The sequence below is a fragment of the Lemur catta genome, chromosome 13 (genome assembly GCF_020740605.2).
Source record: "Lemur catta isolate mLemCat1 chromosome 13, mLemCat1.pri, whole genome shotgun sequence".
Taxonomy (NCBI): domain Eukaryota; kingdom Metazoa; phylum Chordata; class Mammalia; order Primates; family Lemuridae; genus Lemur; species Lemur catta.
Window position 1 is genome coordinate 62,673,643 of NC_059140.1, and position 22,354 is coordinate 62,695,996.

At 42.7% G+C, this 22,354-nt stretch overlaps 1 protein-coding gene across 7 annotated transcripts in view; it reads right to left on the reverse strand.

Moving 5' to 3' along the window:
* RUBCNL (rubicon like autophagy enhancer) overlaps positions 1-14,862 on the reverse strand; it is a 36,680-nt gene extending 21,818 nt beyond the window's left edge. For 2 of the 7 annotated variants that reach the window (XM_045567276.1, XM_045567271.1), the window contains exons 1-2: positions 3,058-3,514; positions 1,004-1,665 (exon numbers count right to left, since the gene is read on the reverse strand). In XM_045567276.1, the coding sequence (XP_045423232.1) occupies positions 1,004-1,538 (535 nt within the window). In that variant the 5' untranslated portion in view covers positions 1,539-1,665; positions 3,058-3,514. Of the gene's footprint in view, positions 1-1,003; positions 1,666-1,948; positions 2,005-3,057; positions 3,515-13,988; positions 14,042-14,112; positions 14,206-14,782 lie in introns of those variants that run through there. The other 5 variants (XM_045567272.1, XM_045567274.1, XM_045567273.1 and 2 more) reach the window with 5 other exon arrangements.
* Positions 14,863-22,354: the final 7,492 nt, after the last annotated feature.

Sequence of the window (22,354 nt, forward strand, 5' to 3'; positions counted from 1 at the left end):
TTCTTATTTCGAAATTAGCCACTGAAAGATTGTCCAAAATCTGCTATTCTTAAGCTATGAATAATGTATAAAAGGTTGCATCATCCTTGATTTCTTAAACATTTCCAACAGAATAAACTCCATATTTTAGGTAAGTGGGAAGATGAGTTCCTGCTAGTGAGAAATAAATATATAAACAGACATATAGACAAACAGGTAGGCAGCTTTTTAAATTGTTTTGAAGAAAACTCCATTGATTATTTGGACCAGGGTTCTAACAGAAATATAAATCAATAATGACAAGTATTAATATAACATGATGAATATTTTAAAATAAACATGCCACAAATTATAACAACAACAATGGCTAGTTTATTGACCCTTGAGTGGCACTCTTGCATGGGTTATCTCATTTTAGGGACTTTAGTATTTTAGGAGTATGTACATCACCTCATACCAATGAGAGCCCTTGTTTTAATAAAAAGAGGTTTTTTATAGTCTTTGAGGGGAACTGTAGTTATTATTTTTAAATCTTACTATTTCCCCATCACACTCTGTACAGGTAAATATAACAGGTGAAGCAAGTTCATGGCCTATGTAAGCACAGGCACGAAAGGGAGCCCTCTCTGACTGTCTGGAAACACCTTCCACCACCCACACTGAGTTGAGAATGCTTCTGATGCTCTCCCTTGCAGACAGTTTAATGAGCTGTAATTTCCTGAAGGCAGACACCAACTCAAAGATGGCACATGGCATTGACTATTAACTATGCTGAGCTAAAAAAAAAAAAAAAATGACATTTCCCTGCAGTCTAAGGAGAAAGCAAATACTTGGTTTGACCTGTTGTGACCACCCAGGTGACTAGGCTGACGACAGTATTAAGTGAGCTAATGCACTGGCTTCTGGTTAAGGTGGAAACCCATGAACTTTCCTGTCATGGGGCGGTCAATAAGGCAGGCTTTAGGCCAAGGCAAAGCAAGCTCATGAGCAGACAGGAACCAGGGACGTCACCAGCTAAAGTTACCTTCATCAGCAGAAGCTGTCAGGTGGGAAGGGTTGAGAAAAGCACCGTCAACCTCAGGACATGGGGACGTGGCCAACATCTTAGAGCTTCTGAGCAGAGATGCCAGATGAGAGAGCCCTGGGAGCATCACCCATTCTTCACTTGAGGTCAAAGACAAGTCACCATTCTTTTCACTTAAGCCCTGGGCAGAGGCACTGCCAACGGAGTCTGCAGTATCCTCAGACAATGATGTCTCTGCCAGGGAGTCCCCAAGGAACGGGGTTGAAGGGCTCAAGGGAGAGGCGGTATCCGCCACAAAGTGCTTCCTGATGTTCCCCACCGCTGGCACCTGGGGGGCCAAATCCCGCAGTTCTTGCTGCACACACTGAGGGTTAATCCAGGCAGCTTTGTGCCTTGTGAGCCTGACGTCCAGGTGGCAAGGGGGCTGGTCAGGCCCCAGCAGGCTGGGCGAACCGTGAATGTTGCTAGAGTCATCGCAGATCCCTTCCCAGGGGTCCACAGGAGAATCCTGCTGGCTGGTAGATTGTGACACCATCTCTCCAGGCTTGGGGCTGCTTCAGATTTGTTCAAAACAGAGAGCAGGAGCTCTCCGATGGCTGCTGTACTACCTGATTGGGGCCTTGACCTCACCACATGGCCGGCTGAGGGTCTGGAGAGCTTCTCTGCAATGAATGAGCAAGAATCATTCAGAATAAATAAGCGTTCAATCAGAGTTTGATTCCAAATTATTTAACAGAGGCAAAAAACAAAAAAATTAAAAAGTTTGTACTTAGCTCTATCCAACACAGTAAACTACACTTGGATTTACAAGTTAAAAAAAAAAAAAAAATCAGCCATAAAACTAGCAGCTTGACATTGGGATAGGAAACATTTTCCAAAGCATAAAAATAATTGAAGAAGCCACAAAGGATCAACTGATAAATCACATAAAAATGTAAAACATACCTGCATTGAAATTATTCCAGTAAAATTGAATGTCAAATCCAAAATGAGAATACTATCTGGAAGACACATTTTCAAATTTTCTTATCTTTATTTAGTTTGTTCTTGTATTTCAACAAAGTAGGCAAAATGGTATATATTATAAAGCAGGGTGAAGATCCATAGCACTAAAAACTTCACTTCATGTAACTTATATTAGGTTAATACTAATTTATATTATTATAGCAATATAAATTTGTTATTAGCTTATAATATTAATATTTAAGGAACACACTGTGAATCTAGAATCCATCTTTAAAATGGTCCGCTCGCTTTAAGCTCAGAATTTAGCATAGTAAATGATGATTCAAACGTTGAGAGCTACCCCAATGACAAGCACTCTTGTCACTACAATTACAGGCCCAGGAAATGTTTCTCTTTACTGTTCTCCCATTGCCCTTTGCGTCGTGAAGCTAAAAGCAAATTCAACAGCAAAAGCAAGTCCAGCCAGGGGAAAGCCTGGAGACAGAATCAGCATGTCTAGGCAAGTTTAGCCGAAATGAAAGGTGGTGTAGCACATGCACAATGGTAAACGTGACATGTTGGGACCAATTCCAGGGCTGTAAATACCATCCCTGTGTACGCAGATGACACCCACACGTATATCTCTATTCCTGACCTCCCCCTTGAACTCCAGGCTAACACAGTTTACTGCCTATTTGACATTTGTCCAGTGGGCGTTGCAACCTGATATGCCAAAAACAGACACTGATTTGCCCCCAAACCTGCTCCTCCTCTGCTTGTTCCCATTTCAGGAAACACATCTCCCAGTTAGTTGCTCAACCCTAAAACGTAGGAGTCACTCCTGATCCTTGCTTTCCCCAGCTCTCCACCTTCAATCCATCAGCAAGTCTACAGCTATAGCTGCCACCCTGGTCTGAGTCACTGTCTTCTCCCACCTGGATGTCCACCCATAGCTTCCCAATGGGTTTCCCTGCTTTACTCTCACCTGCTTATAACCAACAGGTATTCAGGGAGACTTCTTATAAACCTAAGTCAGACCATGTCATTCCCCCAATCAAAATTCCCTGAAGGTTTCCCATCACATCTGGGTTAAAATCCAAACTCCTTACCTTGTGCTTAACGCCTGACATGATCTTGTCCCTTGCAGACCTCTCTCACTTGTCTTCACCCAGCCACACAGCAAGCTCTTGAACCCTGCAAGCTCTGTCCCACCTTAGGGCTACTATTCTGGGTTTCCTCTTCCTGAGATGATCTTCCCCCAAATGCTCACACATGCATGCCTTGATCTGTAAGTTACTTCCCCAAAGAAGTCTTTCCTAACGACCTTTCTTAAGGTAGTTCCCCGTCACTCCGCAGCACGTCACCCTGGTTAGTTTTCATCACCGTAGTGCTCACTTCCGGATATTTTTTAGTTCCTTACTATCTTTCTTCCCCACACCCACACCCACCCCCACCTGACTGTAAGCTCCATGAGAGCAGGGCTGGTCTGTTCACTGCCAGGTCACAGCCCCCAAAGCTAGAGTCACGTATGGGGCTCAATAGATGTCTGTGGACTGAATGAATGAATTCAACAAAGTGGAATAAAGTTAAGAGCTAGAGAAAAACCTTCTGTTCTATTACTGGGGTAGAATTATAATATTCATACAGGGATAGAAGTGAATCCATGTTTCCTGAGAATATGGAATTTTTCTCACCCAGTCCTTACAGTGACAAGACATAAGTTTAAAGAGACCAAAGGAAGAAACACATGAAAATTGTTCTTAAAAGTCCTTGAGTTTTCTTGATTTGGGGGCCCTATATTCCAGGTCATGTCTTTTGGAGTAATAAAGAAGATTATATATAATAAATACACACACAGAGTTTTCCCTTGAACAACATGAGTTTGAACTGCACAGATCCACTTACACGCAGATTTTCTCCCACCCCGGAGACAGCAAGACCAACCCCTCCTCCTCCTCCTCAACCTACTCAATGTGAAGAGGACAAGGATAAAGACCTTTATTGTGATATACTTCCACTTAATGAATATGTTAAATATATAACATACATTAAATATATTTTCTTATGATCTCCTTAATAATATTTTCTTTTCTCTAGCTTACTTTAATGTAAGAATACATTATATAAGTAGCATACAAAATATGAGTTAATCGACTGTGCATGTTATCAGTAAGGCTATCAGTAAGGCTTGCAGGTAACAGTAAACTATTAGTAGTGTTAAGTTTTGGGGAAGTCAAAAGTTATATGAAGATTTTTTGCTGCACAGGGGGCCAGCACCCCAACCCCCACATTGTTCAAGGGTCAACTATGTTTGTGTATGTATTTGTATATAATATATATTGTTTTCAGGATGTATTTATATATATATCTTTTGTATACAACATATGTAAAAATGCACATATAAATGTATATAATGTATAAATGCAGCCTGAAAACATCACAAAAAGTCCTAAATCACTATTCAAAAGTATCATAAGATATAGCTTGCTATGTTAACTGCCACTCACTACCCCAAAATGTTTCATCTTCCTTCTTCTGACCTCAAATCCCACCTGTGCACCAATTTCTCTTTGTCACACATCTTTTCCCCTCCAATAATTTTGGATTTCATAGGTACAAAAGGAAACCATGACTATGTTTTTATAAAATGCCAAAAACACAGAAGCCTAGAGTAAAACGTGAAGAGCTCTTATGGCCCTAAGCCCCACCAATCCTACTTCATTCTCAGAAATAACACTGTTAACCATTTTACTCCTTCCAGACCTTCAACTATGGAGTAACATATGTCATATCAGAAAATATGTTTTATTTTTTATATACACACAGAATCATATTGGACATATTCCATAACTCACGTTTTTCTCTCCACAGTGTATGTATTAAGGGTGTATCTCATTCTTCTAAATTGTCTTATCACTTTCTATAAATATCATACTTCACTTAGACCCACTGATAGAAATTTTTAGTTTTTCATTATAAAGTATACATAAATGAACATCTTTGCTCAAGTCATTTTTTACTGACTTTCTTTTACTAGTCCCTTTCTCTTACTAGTTCCAATCTTCGTGTGAGTCCACAGTTCATGATAACCTCAATATTTCCAAGACAATAAAGCTATAGAAGTATGTCATGGTTTACGCTCAATTTTCTATAAATCATATATCTCTTATGTGGGGGGAAGATGATTATAGATGTGAAACCACATGAAAAATATACAATCTCAAATAGTAAGCAACAGTGATCCCAGTATTCTTTATAAACAGATTAAAGTCAACAGTTCAAAGAGAATGATGTTATTTGTGAGACTCCCATATACAAAAGTGACCACAATGCATTGAGCAAAAACAAACTTCCTTACAAAAAGCAATTTTCAGAGGCAGGTGCTTGCTCCACTTCCTTCTAGAAAGGTGTTGCTGCTTCATGCGAATAACAAGCAGGTGCTGGCTTTGCCAGGTTGTAAAATCAACACATTTAGAGCTGGAATAGGCCCATATAGATTCAAAACCACATCTAAGGTCACAGCTGGGCAGTGTCAGAGAGAGGACAAAAAGCCACGCTGGACACTCACCAAGGATCATGAATTTCTCTGAGAGGGAGACTGACACAGAGGAGAGGGCAATGTTGAAAACCATCAAAGTCCAGGTCAACATCTCCATTTTTTTTATCTTTAAGGCAGCAGGTAATTCCTGAGGTACCATCATACAATTGCTGGATGTGTTGCTTGTTGCCATATTGCTAGTAGTCTGTTAGCTACTCAATTAAGAAATATATATTGAGCATCTACCGCACGTCTGGCATTGTTTTTGTTTTGGTGGCACTGGGGTAACATAAAACTGGTGACTAAAATAAGCTTCCTGTGCTCTGGTGGAAGGAAGATTAGAAAATAGATGCACATTTAATACATTTCAGGGGCTGATAGGTAGAAGGAAATATGGGTCTAAGCAATGCTTAGCATCTTCTCAACACACTTCCCTCTGTCATAAAGCAGGGCCTTTGAATCAGAGCTGCTTGGGTACAAGAGATAAAATCAATTTCCCAAAGCATTTTCAAGAAAGAGATACTGAGTCTCAAAGCTTACCATCATGCCTACTGAGATTTGCCAACTGGGATCAAAGGGTGAGCACAAGCACAAGCACATATATGTTACTAGTTAACATATATGCAGCAGCAAAGGCCCTGGACAAAGGAGAGACTCCAGGGCTCCCCCAGCCAAGTCATTCTGCATCAGAGTCAGTGGCCCCATCAAGAATGACTACAACACTAAGGCCACCACAGGGACACAGCATTGACTGCAAAGATGCAACTTTTGCATGAGGGACAGATGCCTCAGTTGTGCATGAGTCACCGTGACCTCTACAATGACTTCACAAAAGTCTTTCAGACCATAAGCAGCCAGCACTTTGAGGGCAGAGCAGCTTTAGCTCTTACTACCCACAAGAGTCTTAAAGTTACTCCACGAATAGGTACAAGGACATCAGATTTAGGATTTAGATTTTCTCCACTCCAATACTAACTGCTCATAGAATACATAACTGAGGGCATCAGAGCAAAGATTCATCTTAAATGTTACCTTCTGAGGCCTCCCTGGTAACTCTATTAAAGACAGCAACTGCCTCTCCCCAACAGTTTCTGTCCCCCTTCCCAGCAATATTCCTCTCCTTAGCACAGCTCTCCATTTTATTTAATCTCTATGACTAGCACCTACTAAAATGTAAAATTTTTAAAGAATTTATTTTGGATATTGCTTTGTCCCCAGAACTCAGAACAGCGGCAATAATAGATGTTCACTAAATATATTCCTTGAGCTTATGAATGCAAGAATGAACAAAATAACAAATAATACTTAAGTATGACTATGTTGGTTATTTCCATTGCCCAAGAAAGGAAGTCAAGAATGGATGTCGCCCTTTAGAAGAAATTAGAGATCACAACCTAAAATGTCCAACCGGTTTCTTAGAATAAAGGATATTAGAGAATAGAAATCACAGAGTCTAGGGTGAAAGGTAAAGTTCATTTTTGTCAATTTTATGGTATCTCACTAAGCATGCCCAGTAATAAGTGCAAGCGAGTAGAGAACAAATAAACCTTTAACCACAGCAGGTGCGCTGTTGGGTTAACATGGTTTCCCAGAATGTCTTCCCTTCTCAGGATCTACTTCCCTTCATGCTTCGAAGTGAAGCAAAGATTCACATCCCCAAGGAGGCTGGCAGACTCTAACACTATTGCATATCAAACAGAAACCATTAAGATGCCCAATAATTTCACTCCATGGCTTCTACAACAGTATCCAGGAATTTCTAGGAACAGCAATTTTCCCAAAGTCGCACCTTCATCAAAACATGTGCTAAACACTATGTCAAACAAAAGCAGCAGGAAGGAAACAGTGCCCTACTGACTATTGGGCTCACACAGACTCCACTCTCACTGATTCGGCCTTCAGCAACGACCATTAATTTCCAAGGTTGCTGTCAGAAAAACATGGAGGAAGGACAGAAAACAACCAAGAAAAGTAAGTGGGATAAGATCAGGGAAAACCAGATACTTCTCCTAAGAGAACTGCAGGGTTGCCCAAAACACCCAAACGACTAACTCCCTATGGTTACTGAATATGTCACACTTCCCACTCTCATTCTGTACAGTGATAACGTGCAACACTGCAGATGTTATGCCAATTTGAGAACTGAAATGGAGACCGTTAGGGACTTGCCCAAAGTCTCACCATTAGCAATTAGCAGAAGTAAGACAAAAACAAAAGTCTGACACCTGATCCAAAGTTTTTTCCACTGGTATTCACATGTTCCACGTGGGCTGAAATTGGTAGGATATTTTCAATATCATTAGCAAAGTAATTTTAAGAATTTTCCCATCAGACTTTGCATCAAATGTAGGACTAAGAACCATATCATTATATTTGATTTCATGTCTCTGGAATCATTCTGAAAATTTTATGATTACTCTTTCCCACTAGTGTAAAAAAAAGTCTTTGTACCATACAACTCCAGTATAAGAATATTTATCTATATACCTTACATATGGACAGCTATTCTAATACATTATGTAACTATAAAGCATATGTTAAAATAGCATTTTGTTCTTGCTTTCTAATGAATCATCTTGTTCCCTAACAGTATGTACCCTCCACTTTGGAGACCACTGCTCGATTAATGTTTTACTTAAAAACCTTACAAATAAAAAACAACAACAAAAACAGAATTATACTGAACATGATTAGATAACTAAGCAAGAGTTTGAAAAATTTTTTTTTTTTTTTTTTTTGAGACAGAGTCTCGCTCTGTTGCCCGGCTAGAGTGAGTGTCATGGCGTCAGCCTAGCTCACAGCAACCTCAGACTCCTGGGCTTAAGCGATCCTCCTGCCTCAGCCTCCCGAGTAGCTGGGACTACAGGCATGCGCCACCATGCCCGGCTAATTTTTTCTATATATATTTTTAGTTGACCAGATAATTTCTTTCTATTTTTTTTAGTAGAGACAGGGTCTCACTCTTGCTCAGGCTGGTCTCAAACTCCTGACCTCAAGCGATCCATCCGCCTCGGCCTCCCAGAGTGCTAGGATTACAGGCATGAGCCATTGCGCCCAGCCTTGAAAAGATTTTAATACAGAAATTTACCCAAAGTATGGGTAGGTATCTGCATATGAAAGATGGCTAGATTTCCAAGTCTGGGCAAAATGAAATGGGGAGCCAGGTTGGAAAATGGTCTGGTAGTTCCTTAAATGGTTAAACATTCAGTTACCATTTGGCCTAATAATTCTACTTTTGGATATATACCCAAGAGAAATGAGAACATATGTTCACACAAAAACTTGCACACAAATGTCTATGGCAGCATTATTCATAATGGCCAAAAAGTGGAAACAACCCAAATGTCTAACAACTGATGAATAAACTAAATGTGCTGCATCCATACAGTGGAGTGTGACTCAGCCATAATTGGAAATGAAGTTCAGATTCACACTGCAACGTGGATGAGCACTGAACACATTACACTAAGTGAAAGAAGCCAGACACAAAGGCATTTCACATACATATTCATATGAAATGTCCAGAATAGGAAAATTCACAGAGACAAAAAGTAGATTAGTCGTTGCTCGGGGTAGGGAATGGGAATGACTAACGGGTACCAGGTTTCTTTTTGAGGTGATGAAAATGTCCTAACAACAAGTGTGGTCATGGTGACACCTATCTATGAATACACTAAAAATCACTGACTTGTACGCTTTAAATGGTTGAACTGTTTGGCATGTAAATTCTATCTTGATCTCAATAACACTGTTTTTAAAAAATGAAATGGGGAGAAGGGTCTGTCTCCTTCAAAAGATCTAAGGAGACTAGAGGAAGCTGGCATTTCCCTGGCTAGGAGATCAAAGGAACGCGAGCCACAGGTCAGGCTGTGAGCAAAGATACTGAAAGGACAGGAGAAAGCTAAAAAGAGAAATAGAGAGTAGACAAAGGAAATACTGAATAAGTGTGTCTAAAATAGGTATGAAGAAGAGAGAGGAAGTAAAAGTGAAATTGTCACAATAGAACTATCTAGAAAAAGAAAATCAAGAGCTGGTAAAGACAACATTAGCACTATGACCATCAGCAACTGGGTGCCTACTGTCAGATTTTACACTGAGGACAACCTGGACTTACAGACAGGAAACAAGGTCAGAAAGGTTAAATATCGTGGTTATATTTTAAGTGTCTATTTTTTAGAAATATACACAGAAGTACTTAGAAACAATTGATAGAATTTCTTGAATTTGCTTTAAAATAATGCCAGGGCAGGATATGGATGAAACACAGTTGGCCATGGTGATAATTGTTGAAGCTGGGAGAAGGGACAAGGTTGTTCATTTTATCATTCTTTCTTTTAAGTTTGAAATTTTCCATTAAAAAATCCCCCAAAAAAGTTTTCTTTAAAAACCTTCAACATTTGCTATGTCTGTCCCATGTGTCCCTAAGTTACCTCTCCAATCTCCTTCTCTACTACCTGGACACCTATACACTCCTCTACAGGTCTTTATTTAAATATTACCTTTGGACTGAGACTTTTTCCATCATCTTTTCAAAAACCGCATCCCTACAGGTAAATGCTATCTCCCCATGTACTACCCTAGTTTTTTTCTATAGCATTCATCTTCTGACATCTTCCTTCTCATCAGTTCATAACTAACACTCATATAGCATTTACCTTGTGCCTGGCACTGTTCTAAATTTTCTACACGTGCACACACACTCATTTCCTTATCCCTTGATAAGGTTAGAATCCCTCAAGGTGTTTCAGATTAATTATTACCAACCTAGCCCAACCTCCAACAAAAATGAACTCTTTCAGTTTCTAAAGAACAACATCCAAAGGACAGTTAGAGGAAAAGAGGCAGGGTGAAAATTGTTAAATGTATCTTGATTAAGAAACAGTAGAGGTTGGACGTGGTGGCTCACGCCTGTAATCCTAGCACTCTGGGAGGCCGAAGCTGGTGGATCCTTTGAGCTCAGGAGTTTGAGACCAGCCTGAGCAAGAGCGACACCTCGTCTCTACTAAAAGTAGAAAGAAATTATATGGACAACTAAAATATATATAGAGAAAAAATTAGCCGGGCATGGTGGAGCATGCCTGTAGTCCCAGCTACTCGGGAGACTGAGGCAGTAGGATCGCTTGAGCCCAGGAGTTTGAGGTTGCTGTGAGCTAGGCTGATTCCACGGCACTCTAGCCTGGGCGACAGAGCGAGACACTGAAGAAAGAAAGAAACAGTTGATATGTGAACAAAACCCACAAGTCCCAGTGGTATTGTTTGGAAAAACAGAAAGCAAGAAAACTACCATCTTTATTTCACAGTATAACAGAAGATACTTGAAGTTAATAACGAATTATTTCTCCTGTACTAAGGCAAACGCCAGCCTTCTTGAAGCACTGTTTTCAAATGACCAAAACCCAGGAAGCCCAGGCTAAACTAATCTAGCCCTAATTCTACAAGCACAGGGGTGAAGGGAAGATCCCAACATCTCTCCAGGATATTAATATTCACCAAGCATAGAGCAGATGGCCATGAACTTGGCAATGCCAACAATATGGAGATGTTTACCTTTCAGAGCCCAAATTTCCATAAAACCAAGAGCCTAAACGAAGAGTGAACAACCAAAAATAAAAAGTAAAACCAAGAAAAGGCCCAAAACCAAAAATAACCAAACCAAAAAAAACCCAGATTTTTATATAGGTCACAGAACAAATCAAATGATTTGGCAATTGAGTATTTTTTTTTAAAAAACACCCTTAAAATATGCACATATAGAAGTGCAAGTCTCCTCACTTAGCAGATTTAAGGAGGCCATCCCAAAAAGTGTATTCTAAGAACAATGTCCAAATAAACAGAGAGAAAATAGGGAAGTACCCTACATATACACTGGGGACTCAGCTGTTTTCTAATCCACTACAGCTTGTTGGAATAAAACAATGTAGAAGAGGGTAAGGAGAAAAAATATCTCCATCTCCAATTTTCGTCACTTAAAATCAACTAGCAAAAAGCACATGTTGACTATGGGTATTTTTCAAGGTTACCTGCCAAAGAAAACTTTGAGGTCTAATTTACATTAATTTCTCTTAATAAATAAAAAGCTAAGGATCATTGGAACTAAAGCACTTATTTATAAAAACGATTTTTCAACATGATTGTTGGGCAAAGCACATTAAATGTATAGTTTATTTCGCCTTCTATTCATTGGCCATTTTCCAGTCTACTGATGATGAAAACACTTGAATCTGAAACATTTTTTACACCCTGAGAAGCATTTTACTTTCACTGTTCATATGTTCCAGTAGAAACAAAGCATTCACTGCATATGGAATCATTATCACTATTTCATGAATCGGAAAACTGAGATCCAGAAAAAGGAAGTAAAGGTGATGACCGCAAAGTCACTCAATGGTATGCTCAGAGGTCAAACCCTGGAACCTTGCTCCAGAGCCTCCAATCACACTGTCCATGTCACCTCAATGCGTGGGATAAAACACAGTGCCAGAGTTAAAATACATACATGCATACAAACACACAGACAAGATCCAGTCAAATATAATTTGTATGCCAATCTGAGAAAAATTATTTCTTAGCTGTGTGGCCTTGAGCAAGTCACTTAACCTCTCCATGCTTCAGTATCTTTACAGGATTGCTGTGAGAACAAAAAGAATTGTAGCGTGTGTATCTCAGTCTGGTGCACAATGTTCTATGAAAGTTAGCTTTCTTATCACCATCATCATTATTGCATAAAGACTTACAGTTCAGTATAAGACAGCACAATTAAGGAGACCTAGTTTAATTTCCCAACCCCTTAACTGAGTCATCCTTCAACTTCTTTTCATTAAAATGGAAAAACCAATCAGAAATCTTATTGGGTATCATGAAAAGATGCAATATGACTAAACAGGCACTAGGTATTACTAAAGTTGTAATTTCTGGAAAGCTGGACATGCTTATCCAAGAAGAACTCCTTGAATTTTTACAGCAACACAACCAACCATGCTAATCTTTCCTTTCTGTACTAAAAATACAAATCTACATTTAGTAACAAGGGAAACTGTTCAAATTTGTCAGTGCTACTATTTGTGCGCCTTCAGATGGGTGGGGAAAATGTGGCAGCAAGCTATACACTTTCTTTAGCTCTTCACTTATCTTCCTCCAAAGACCATTCAAATGAAAATGCTCACTCTTGGATGTTTGTTTATCCTTGGCTCTGACAGCATTTTCCCTGTGTCAGAAAACAAGAACTCAGAATGACAACAATGTTTTTGGACTTAAATGGTTGCATAAGGACTATGTCTAATCAAATCTAACCCCCCAGAGAGAGTATGACCCTCAATTTTCATCAATGTTCCTAACATCTCCCCTACTTGGTACAGGCCCTAAAGTAGATGATGAAAAAGGCACAGTTCCTGTCCTCTGCTGTCACACTGTGATGAGCAGTTTCACCAGGCAGTGCAATGAAGAGGAACCGCAACAAGAATTTGTGAAACAGACGCATCTTAACCCTTTGGACAGGTAATTATGAAAACCCCAGCACTACCATAAAGTTGCTGCCTTAACTCTGCTCCAAACTAGGTTTTCTTGGTGGCCAGGAGGGTATGTTTGCAGCAATGCAACGTTACCTTCATTTGGGAAGATCATACTTTCTTTATACAATGTCCAAAACCACCTCCCTCCGTACTCCAGTTCATGTGTCTTCCAAACCACCAGTGAGGTAGGGCAGTTCTCGAGCAAGGGAACTGAAGTTCAATGAGGCTTTTTGACTTGCCAAGATCTCACCCCTTATTTGGCTTTAGGACTGGGTCTAAGAAACCCGAGTTTACCAACTGTCAGTCCTTTGCACTCTCCCACCACATCTTCAATTCTAAGATCCTTCCAAAACCCATTGTAATAACATACCGGCAGCCCTTGAATATACCCTTTCCTTTGAGTCTTAATTCTCATTTACGGTGAAATAGCTCTTCCTCTGAAGGTTCTTCACATTTTCCAAGCTGACCGGGCAAATAACTTTCGCAGGGGATCGTAGCAAACCCTCACGGCGTGGTGCGGCCACGCTGGGGGGTTGGGGATGAGTGCAGCGATTCCCGGCTCCCCGCTGCCATCCCGGCGGGTGGGCTCCAGCTGGGGGCTCCGACCAACCGCACGCCGCCTTCACGCTCTAACCTAGCTCAGTTACGTAGCAGAATGTTTGTCTTTCTACCACCAGATATCCATGGGTTTGCGCGTGCGAGGGAGGCGGTCAACCGCGGCCCTTCGCGGTCGGTTTGCGCGCATTTGGGGAACTGAGAAAAGCCCCCGAGCTCCGAACGCAGCGCCCGGGGCCACGCGGGGCGCAGGCTTTGTACTCACTGAGAATCGCCCCGCGTCAAAGTGCCCTGAGTTCCTGCCCCTGCGCCCTTCCCGGCCCAAGCCGAGCACAAGGTCGCTCTCACTTTGCAAAGTCAACGCCAAAAAAATCCGCCACCCTGCCGAGGGGCCCCTTTCTAGGGTCTCCAAGGGGCTCCCGACACTGCCCTGACCTACCCCGAGATCCCCGGGTCTCTGCTCGGCACAAGCCTCTCTGGGGCCCCTTCCACCGTCCCGCCTCTCCCGCCACGCTCCCTTCCCTTCTCCCGACCGCTCCCGGCCCCGCCCCGCCCCGCCTCACCCCCGCAATGGAAAGCGGCGCGGGTGGACGCAGCGCGTCCGGCCTCCGTTAGCGCGGCTCTGGGCAGCTTTCAGCGGTCACGGCGCCCCCCAGGCTGCGGCTAGAGGGAGCGGGAAGCGACGCCTGGACGCCGCCACGCCCCCTGCCATCCCCCCCTCCCACATCCGCCGCCGCTGCGCGGTGGAGAAGCTCCATAGGGAAGCGAAGCGCAGCTCCCGGGTCGGCTGCTCGCACCGAGATGGAAAGAACTTGGGCTCCCCGGGCTCCCGCTCCCCTGCAGCCGTGCCTCCTGCTCCGGGACCCCCGTGCGCCCCTGCAGCTGTGCCTCCCGCTCCGGGTCCCCCCGTGCGGCCCTGCAGCCGTGCCTCCCGCTCCGGGTCCCCCCGTGCGCCCCTGCAGCCGTGCCTCCCGCTCCGGGCGACCTGAGCCGGGACCCCCCGTGCGCCCCTCTTCGCGTCCTCTTGGAAATCACACCCTGCCCTCCCCGTGGGCCCAGACAGAGCAGCGCTTTCAGGGGTCGAAAGGGGATAAACGCAGACTTGGCAGAAATCAGAAATGAGTTCCCAACCCCAAACGCCCCAAGCAGCAGTATTTAGCATTGAGTACAATCGCCTGAAATGAAGAGTGAGTAATCTGGGTGAATCTGCCCCGAAATCGACCTGCCATTTACCCGCAGCGTGAACTGCCTCCTTCAGACCTGGCGCCCCAGCTGGCTGCTCCACGCGGAGTACGACTCATCCAGCCGACTTCGCTGTCAGCGTTTGTTCAACCTACTCGTCACCTTGTCCTTTGGCAGCAGGGTTTGAAATCCCATCACAGGTGTGGCGCCGATAGTCCTGAGATCTGAGATCGTGGTGGTGCTGGGAGAACCTGCTAACCAATACAAAAAGTTTTCACAATGGAAACCTACTCCCTGTTAGCAGGGCTGAGCGCACGACGCCCCTCCGCCCCTAGGGGGCCGCAGCGCCCTGATTGCTCTGGGGAAAGTGTCTCCAAGCTATCTGCACCTAACCACATTCAGCTGAGCAGGCCCTGGCTTTCTTAGAAAAGTCCCTTCTTGGAAAAACCAAGTCCCATCGCACTCTCCTTGGTTCCCTGACTTTGTCCTTTGTCATTTCCAAGTTGTAGAACAAAGGCACTGGTAATTTGGGCTTTATTTGCCCGGTATCTGTGGAACACCCTGGTCCCTGGCATATCCTGGCATGGAGTATTTAAGGGGTAACTCCCCATTCTAGTCGCTCCCATCTTCAGATGAAATTATGAATCCGTGTGACAAAGTCGGGTGAATACTTGCTGCCAATCTCCTCGCTTCCCTTGGGGGCAGCCTGTTGGAACCTAGACAGCCTGGACCTGAAGGAACTCTGGATATTTGGAATTCCAGATACAGTATCCCAGGCATTCAGATCAACTGAAGGCCCACTGGGAAAGGCTTGCCTTTAAGGAGTCAGAAAGAAAAGGGTGCTGCAATGTGCCAGGTACATTTCCTAACTGTTTTGAGCAATCCTATTGACATCCCTGAGAATAGCAAATCACTGTTCCCATTTCACAGAGGAAAAATCTGTGTCTTAGAGAGGTTAAGTAACTTGTCCAATTTCACACGATCAGGCTTTGAAGGCAAGTGTGTTTAACACCAAACTCGATGTCTAATTTCCACCACGCCAGCAGCAAGACAGAAGAATAATAAAGGGACCAAGGAAGGGCCCGCTTCAGGAATATTTAAAGAGAAAGAAGAGTCAAGAGGGAGCTGAAAGAATCTTAAAACAAGAGCAAATGTCATGCAAGTAAACCAGTGAGTCAAAAAAGAAAACAAACAAACAAAAAAAACTGTGCTAGGTGGCAGACTGGACATACTCCAAGGCAAGAAAACAATTCTTTAGGAAGACTAGGAAATTTTAGACCAAGATGATGTGATTTGGTCAGTTTCCTCCAAAGCCACTTTGAAATCATTTTTATCCAAACTGTCATAAAGCTGGCCTGTGCACTGTTGCATGGGCATCTTGCTAAATTTGAATATACACATTCAACATCTGGTCACAAAAGAGTTCTACATTCTGAAAGATTATCTCTAGGACTAAGAAGGAAAGTTGAAGGACAGATTTTCCAAGTTAGGAATACTCACTGGAATTCTGCTCTGTCCCCTCTGGGATCTGGAAGTAGAATTTCCCAAGTACTAGATGCTGAGGGGTAGGCTTTCCAAGACTACGCAAGTGATTGGTTAATTCTGACAAAGTCACTGATAATTACAAACTGAGCACCATGTAGGAAAAGCAGAGGCTGGTTTTGTTTGTTTTTTTCCATGGGAAGGTAAACTTCCCTTCCACAGTACCCTCCAAGACCTGGGGCTTTAAGGCCATGAGAGTGTCAGGAACAACTCAACACGTTAGCTAGCCTAGCCAGGCTCACCCCAGCACTGGTTGGTCACACACAAAGCTCTATTGTGGCCAGGACAGCCTCTAGAAAACTAAAAGCCTGGCAGCTGCCGGCCAAAACCCAGCCAGACTTCACAAGGAGTGATTTGTGCTGTGAGCAGAGCTTTGACCCTGGTTTTGAACTGAGCTGGCAGAGTCAGCAAAGGGGAAATCAGTCTCTGTACAAAACAGGAAGGAAATGAGATGAAATGAACTGTATAATGAGCTACCAAAAGGAGCCTGATGGCATCGTCACAACACAGAAGTTCAGGGAAGAGGGACTGCTGATCCTGCACGGGACGGAAGCCAAGACACGCACCAGGGAGGGGGACAGCCAAGGGAAGCTGCTTTTGGCTTGGCTGTTTCTTCCCCTCCTGCCTGTCTGTCTTAAACACCCATTTTCCACAAATGGACAAATCTGTATGGTCCCACTTACAAGAGGAACCTAGAGAAGGCAAATTCAGAGAGACAGAAAGTAGAATAGAGGTTACCAGGGGGTAGGGAAATAGGAAATGGGGAGTTACTCCTTGATGAGTGCAGAGTTTCTGTTTGGATGATGAAAAAGTTCTGGAGATGGATGATAATGATGGTTGCATGATATTGTAGGTGTACTTAACACCATCAAATCGTATGCTGGAAAATAGTTAAAATAGTAAATTTTATGCTATGTATATTTTACCACAATAAAAATATTTTTAAAGATACTTGGAGCTTCTCAAGAGCCCAGGTGCTTATGCAACATCCAGGGAAAGATTTTTGGTCCTTGTTCCATCATGGGCACTGCAGAAATTCCCATTTTTAAAGTCTGTGTTAACTTGGGTATAGAGATCCTTCACCAGCCCTTGGGGGGTTCAGTGGCTCACACAGCATCCAAATGCTATGCAGCCCTTCCCTCACTCACAGGCCATCTTCACCTTCCCATCAAAACAAACAAAAAAATTCCTTTCTCTTAGCTCCTACTTGAAGAAGCTACCTCCCACTTAGGCAACTCGTGCCTCTCTGCTTACCATACACTAGAGCCACAATTAAAGACAAAAATCTAACTTTCCCAGGGGACTCACAGCCCAGTTGGCCCTTTTTAGGGAGGTGAGAGAATAGTGGTCTCATTGATTCAGATGTTTCTACAAAGCAATAAGAACAAAACAAATGAATTTCTCAATAAATTATTAGCTGCAACAAAATAAAAATGGACCCCTCAATATATTATCCTACCAAAATGGTTAAAAAATTCTGCTTTACCAGTACAATGGACACTAATAGAAGTTGCATCTCTATAAGGTAGATGAATCCAACCAACAGCTTCTCTCTCATGGATTCATTTCACCAACCATTAAAGTCATTCACCTTGATTTAATGCTCTGATTTCATGCTCACCAAGCCATCTTCTACTGAAAAATAGATTTTCTGTGCCAATTTGCCTACAAGAAAAGAAGGCACTGACTGATCAACATGGGCATTCCCACCTACTCCACTCCCTTAAAGTTATAGTTTTCATTGCAAATAGCAGTAAATTATCATTCTTACATATGTTAATCTCTAGTGAGTTTGGTCAGATTACATCAGACTCTGTGGTAGGCAGAATAATAGTGTCTCAAAGATGTCCACATTTTAATTTTAGGAACCTATAATTATGTTATATGGCAAAGGGGAATTGTGGTAGCAGATAGAATTGAGGTCACTAATCAGTTGGTTCAGTACAAGGAGATTTTCCGCATGGGTCCAATGTAATCACAAGAGTCCTTATGGTAAAAATGTGGGGCGGGAGAGTCCAGGTGAAAGTGATTTGATGCGACGAAGTTTTGACCAGCCATTGCTGGCTCTGAAGATGGAAGGCCGCCATCCGTGAGCAAAGAATGTGGGTAGTATGGAAAAGACGAGGAAACAGATTCTCCCCTGGATCCTCCAGGGGAGGCTGACACCTCGATTTTAGCCAGTGAGACCCATTTCAGATTTCTGGCCTCCAGAACTATATGATACTAAATTTGTATTGTTTTAAGCCACTAAATTCATAGTAATTTGTTACATCAGCAACAGGAAACTAATACAGACCCCAAGAGACTGAGTGATTTTGGTTGTACTGATGAAACGCAGTTTCTGGAGCTGCAGAGTAGTAGACCTGCCAAGTGGTTTCCTGAACTCCTCTGGAAATATCTCGATTTCATTTTCCTCTCAAATCATCAAAATCCTTTGAACATAATAATATAGGCTCTTAAAAACATCTGTTGAATACATGGATTTGGGCAAAATATAGAGTCTGTGAGCCATGGCTGGTGTATTTTTGATGGTCTGAAAACTTTAAGGATTAACCATGTCTCTCTTTAACTAGTTGTGGATGAATGCCTCTAATATCAATGTGATAGTTAATGTTATGCGTCAACTTTGCTAGATGGGGCATGCCCAGGTATCTATCTGGTTAAGCATTATTTCTGGGTGTTTGTGGTTAATATCAGTGGCATTTGAAGTGGTGGACACAGTAAAGCAGGTGGTCCTCCCAGTGCTGGTGAGCATCACCCACTCCCTTGAGAGACTGACTGGAGCAAAAGACAGAGGAAGGAAGGATTCACCCCTTTTTCCCCACCTCGCTGCTTGAGCCAGAACATCTCATCTCATCTTCTGCCCTTCTCTGGTTCTCAGGCCTTTAGGCTTGGACTACACTCTACCACCAGCTTTCCTGGGTCTCCAACAAGCAGACAGCAGATTGTGGGACTTCTCAGCCTTTATGACCACGTGAGCCAGTTTCCCATTAGGGGCCAAGGGCCAAGTTCCGCTTGGCGCTCTGAAGGTTCACTGAAAAATCACTGACAAGATACAGATTAATAGGAGAAAAGTCATACAAATTTATTTAATGTGTATACCTGGGAGCTTTCAGAATAAAGACCAAAAGATACAGGGGAAATTGTCCGTTTTTACGCTTAGGTACAACAAAGTATGGACAGCTTTGTAGCAATATGACTGGACAAAAGGGTATGATCTTAATACTAATAGACTGAGTGCAGAAACCTTGCAAGGCCTGTCTGTCTAGATTCTTATTAGCTCTGAGCAGCATCCTTCCTTCTAGGGGCCCCACTGGAATGGGGGTCTTATGACCTACCGTCAAACAAAGTAGGTCAGATAATTTCTTTATGGCCAGTTTTTACACAGAATATTTTTAGGTTTTATGGCTGGCTTTTGACTAAAAGGGGTGTTGTCTGGTTTCTATGACCCAACTTGGGGAAGAGGGATTCTAGTTTCTGTGGGTAGCCTCGGGAGAGTGGGACTGAAGACAGAAGGGCAGGAGAAGGTCAGAGAAAACCTTTTGTTTCTGAGGCCCTCATTTTGGGGTACTTTTCTCTGAGCCCCAACACAATCAAGAAATTGGTAGTTAAATTACATGGATTTAACAGCAAAAGTATTGTGACAATAATACCCAGTCCTTTTTCTACATACAAGGAAACTGTGCATTCAATTTAAAAATCAATGCCTAGTCTTAGTATATAGCAGTGGCTTCCCTCACGCAAGAGGAAGCTTCATTTCTATTCTAAGGCATGTGGAAGCTCTTTAGTCTAGCTGGTGAAAGGGCTTGTGACATTCTGGTCAACACAGCTGACACCCATATCATGCCCAACACTAAACACTAGGCCTGTTTGAAGAAGGGAAGACAAGTGGAGCATATCAATGAATCATTACAGCATGCAGTCAGCTAAGACGGGCTCCCGAGAGGCCTGTTGTCATTCTCTGGTGTTGGAGTTGCTGTCACAGAGTCAAACCCAGTGTAAATGAAATGGTCCCTTGAAAAATGCCATCAGTTGGAAGTTGCTGGTTCAAGAGCCCTCCTGGGAAGAGACGTGCTTCTTGTATTGAGTTGTGAGCTCTTCCTAGCAAGAGTTGATGGTGCACTGACTAGCCACACTCACGGGGCCCCTGTGGGCATGGAGATTTTTTTCTTTAATGTTCATTGTTTCTAACCAGTGCTGTATTTCTGTGGCTTTAAAGCAGTTCTGTTTGTTACGTGATGAAAAGCATATCAGTCAACAGAAATATGTGCAACATAGAGCACAAAGAAAGCCTGGCTGGTTTGTGTTGAGCTTGGATGGACTAAAGAATGGAGAAGGCTGGAGATGGGAATCTGAAACCACTTTAAGGAGGTGGAACCTTGTTCTAAGGGCAGTGGGAGCTACTGAGGGGCTTGAAACAGTAGGAAATAACCAGATTGGGAGTCTACTGATATTTGCATTTTCCTTTCTTGGTAATCCAATGTTCCTTAAGGCAGTGCTTTCCAAACTATAATGCGCATAGGAAGTACCTGGAATCTTGGTAAGTGTAGATTGCCATTTAGTAAGTCTAAGGTGGAGTTCTGGGGGCTGCAACAAGCTTGCCAGGGCTGCTGAGGCATGGCCTGGTCTTTGAGTAGCAAAGCCCTAGACAAGATCACTCATGAGCATCCACCATTGGCTTTTCTAGAGCCTGCAAGAAGGTGAGGGAGCAGCTGGAAGTCATACGCAAAGCTCCTTTCCATCCTCAGATAGCTGCACGTTTTCCTAGGGTAACTTAATGGCTCTGGTGAAGAACATTGTGGCAATGCCATTAGTCATTCATTCTGAGTGCTTTTTGTTCTGGAATATTATTCAGACTCTTTGCTCTTTTAGCTCAGTACTGTCTGTCTCATCTTGTTCTCTGTGTTCTCAGTTACCAAATGGGCTTTGAAATTCCCTTTTCCCTGCTGTCTGCAGTGGATTTGTTACTTCCCAAATGGAGGGGTCCCTTCGCTTGGCAGGTATCAAGTCAATAGACACAGCCAAGTTGGTTATAGCAAGGGGGGGTATCATTTGGCACAAGTAAGGAACACACTGGACATGGTTCTGAAAGCACTGTGTCCCTCAACAACGGGGTTGACTGATTTTATAGTCAGAGGGTAATGGGGTGTGATCTGATAGGGTCTTGCAATGGGGTGACGCCAGGTCTTGATCTGATTGGATTCTGGATCCTGCCTTGCAGTGTCCACTTCTTTTATTTTTTTATTTCAGAATATTACAGGGGTACAAATGCTTTGGTTACATAAATTGCCTTTGAACCACCCAAGTTAGAGCTACAAGTGTGCCCATCCCCCAGACAACATGCACCGCACCCATTAGGTGTGAATTTACCCATCCCCTCCTCCTCCTCCCACCTATCCCACACCCAGTAAATGTTACTTCCAGACGGTTTCCACTTCTTAATTCAGTCCTGAATCCTCAATCCAAACACTTAGGTTTTGCCTGTGTTTGCACTTTCGGTTCATCTGGGCATGCTCAGGTTATGTAACCCTCAATCTGGGGGGTCCATGACAACTTAAAAACAACTCACAACGTTGTTATGTAAAAGTCGAGCCACATTGGTCTGATGTGGTTACAGATCTACTTCCCCATTTCTTGAGATTGACATCAAGCCAAGAACACCAGATTCTCCAAATGTGACTACTGTGCCTTAATTTGAATAGTTTAGTGATGTGAAGGGAAGTTGCAGATAAATAAATTAGAATTTTTTAAATTGATGTTGCAAGGAGAGAAACATGGGACTTCTCTAAACTTTGTTTTGGTCAATACAGCATATATATATCTCTCCTGTTGTGTAAACTAAAATAAAATCTTAAGCCCCCCAGCTGACTAAATGGACCCCCTCTTGGCCAAGGGGACTCCTAAAAAAAACCTTAAAGTTGAGTTGCTGGTCATGAAGAAAAGAGAGGTTGGTCAGACATACTTTGTTATGCCCCATCCCTTTTGTAACAGTAAGATATAATACAAAATCATTAACAAGCCTAAGGCCATGTACAACTAAGGTTAAACAGCACCTACAGGCCATCAATTTACTCAAACAGA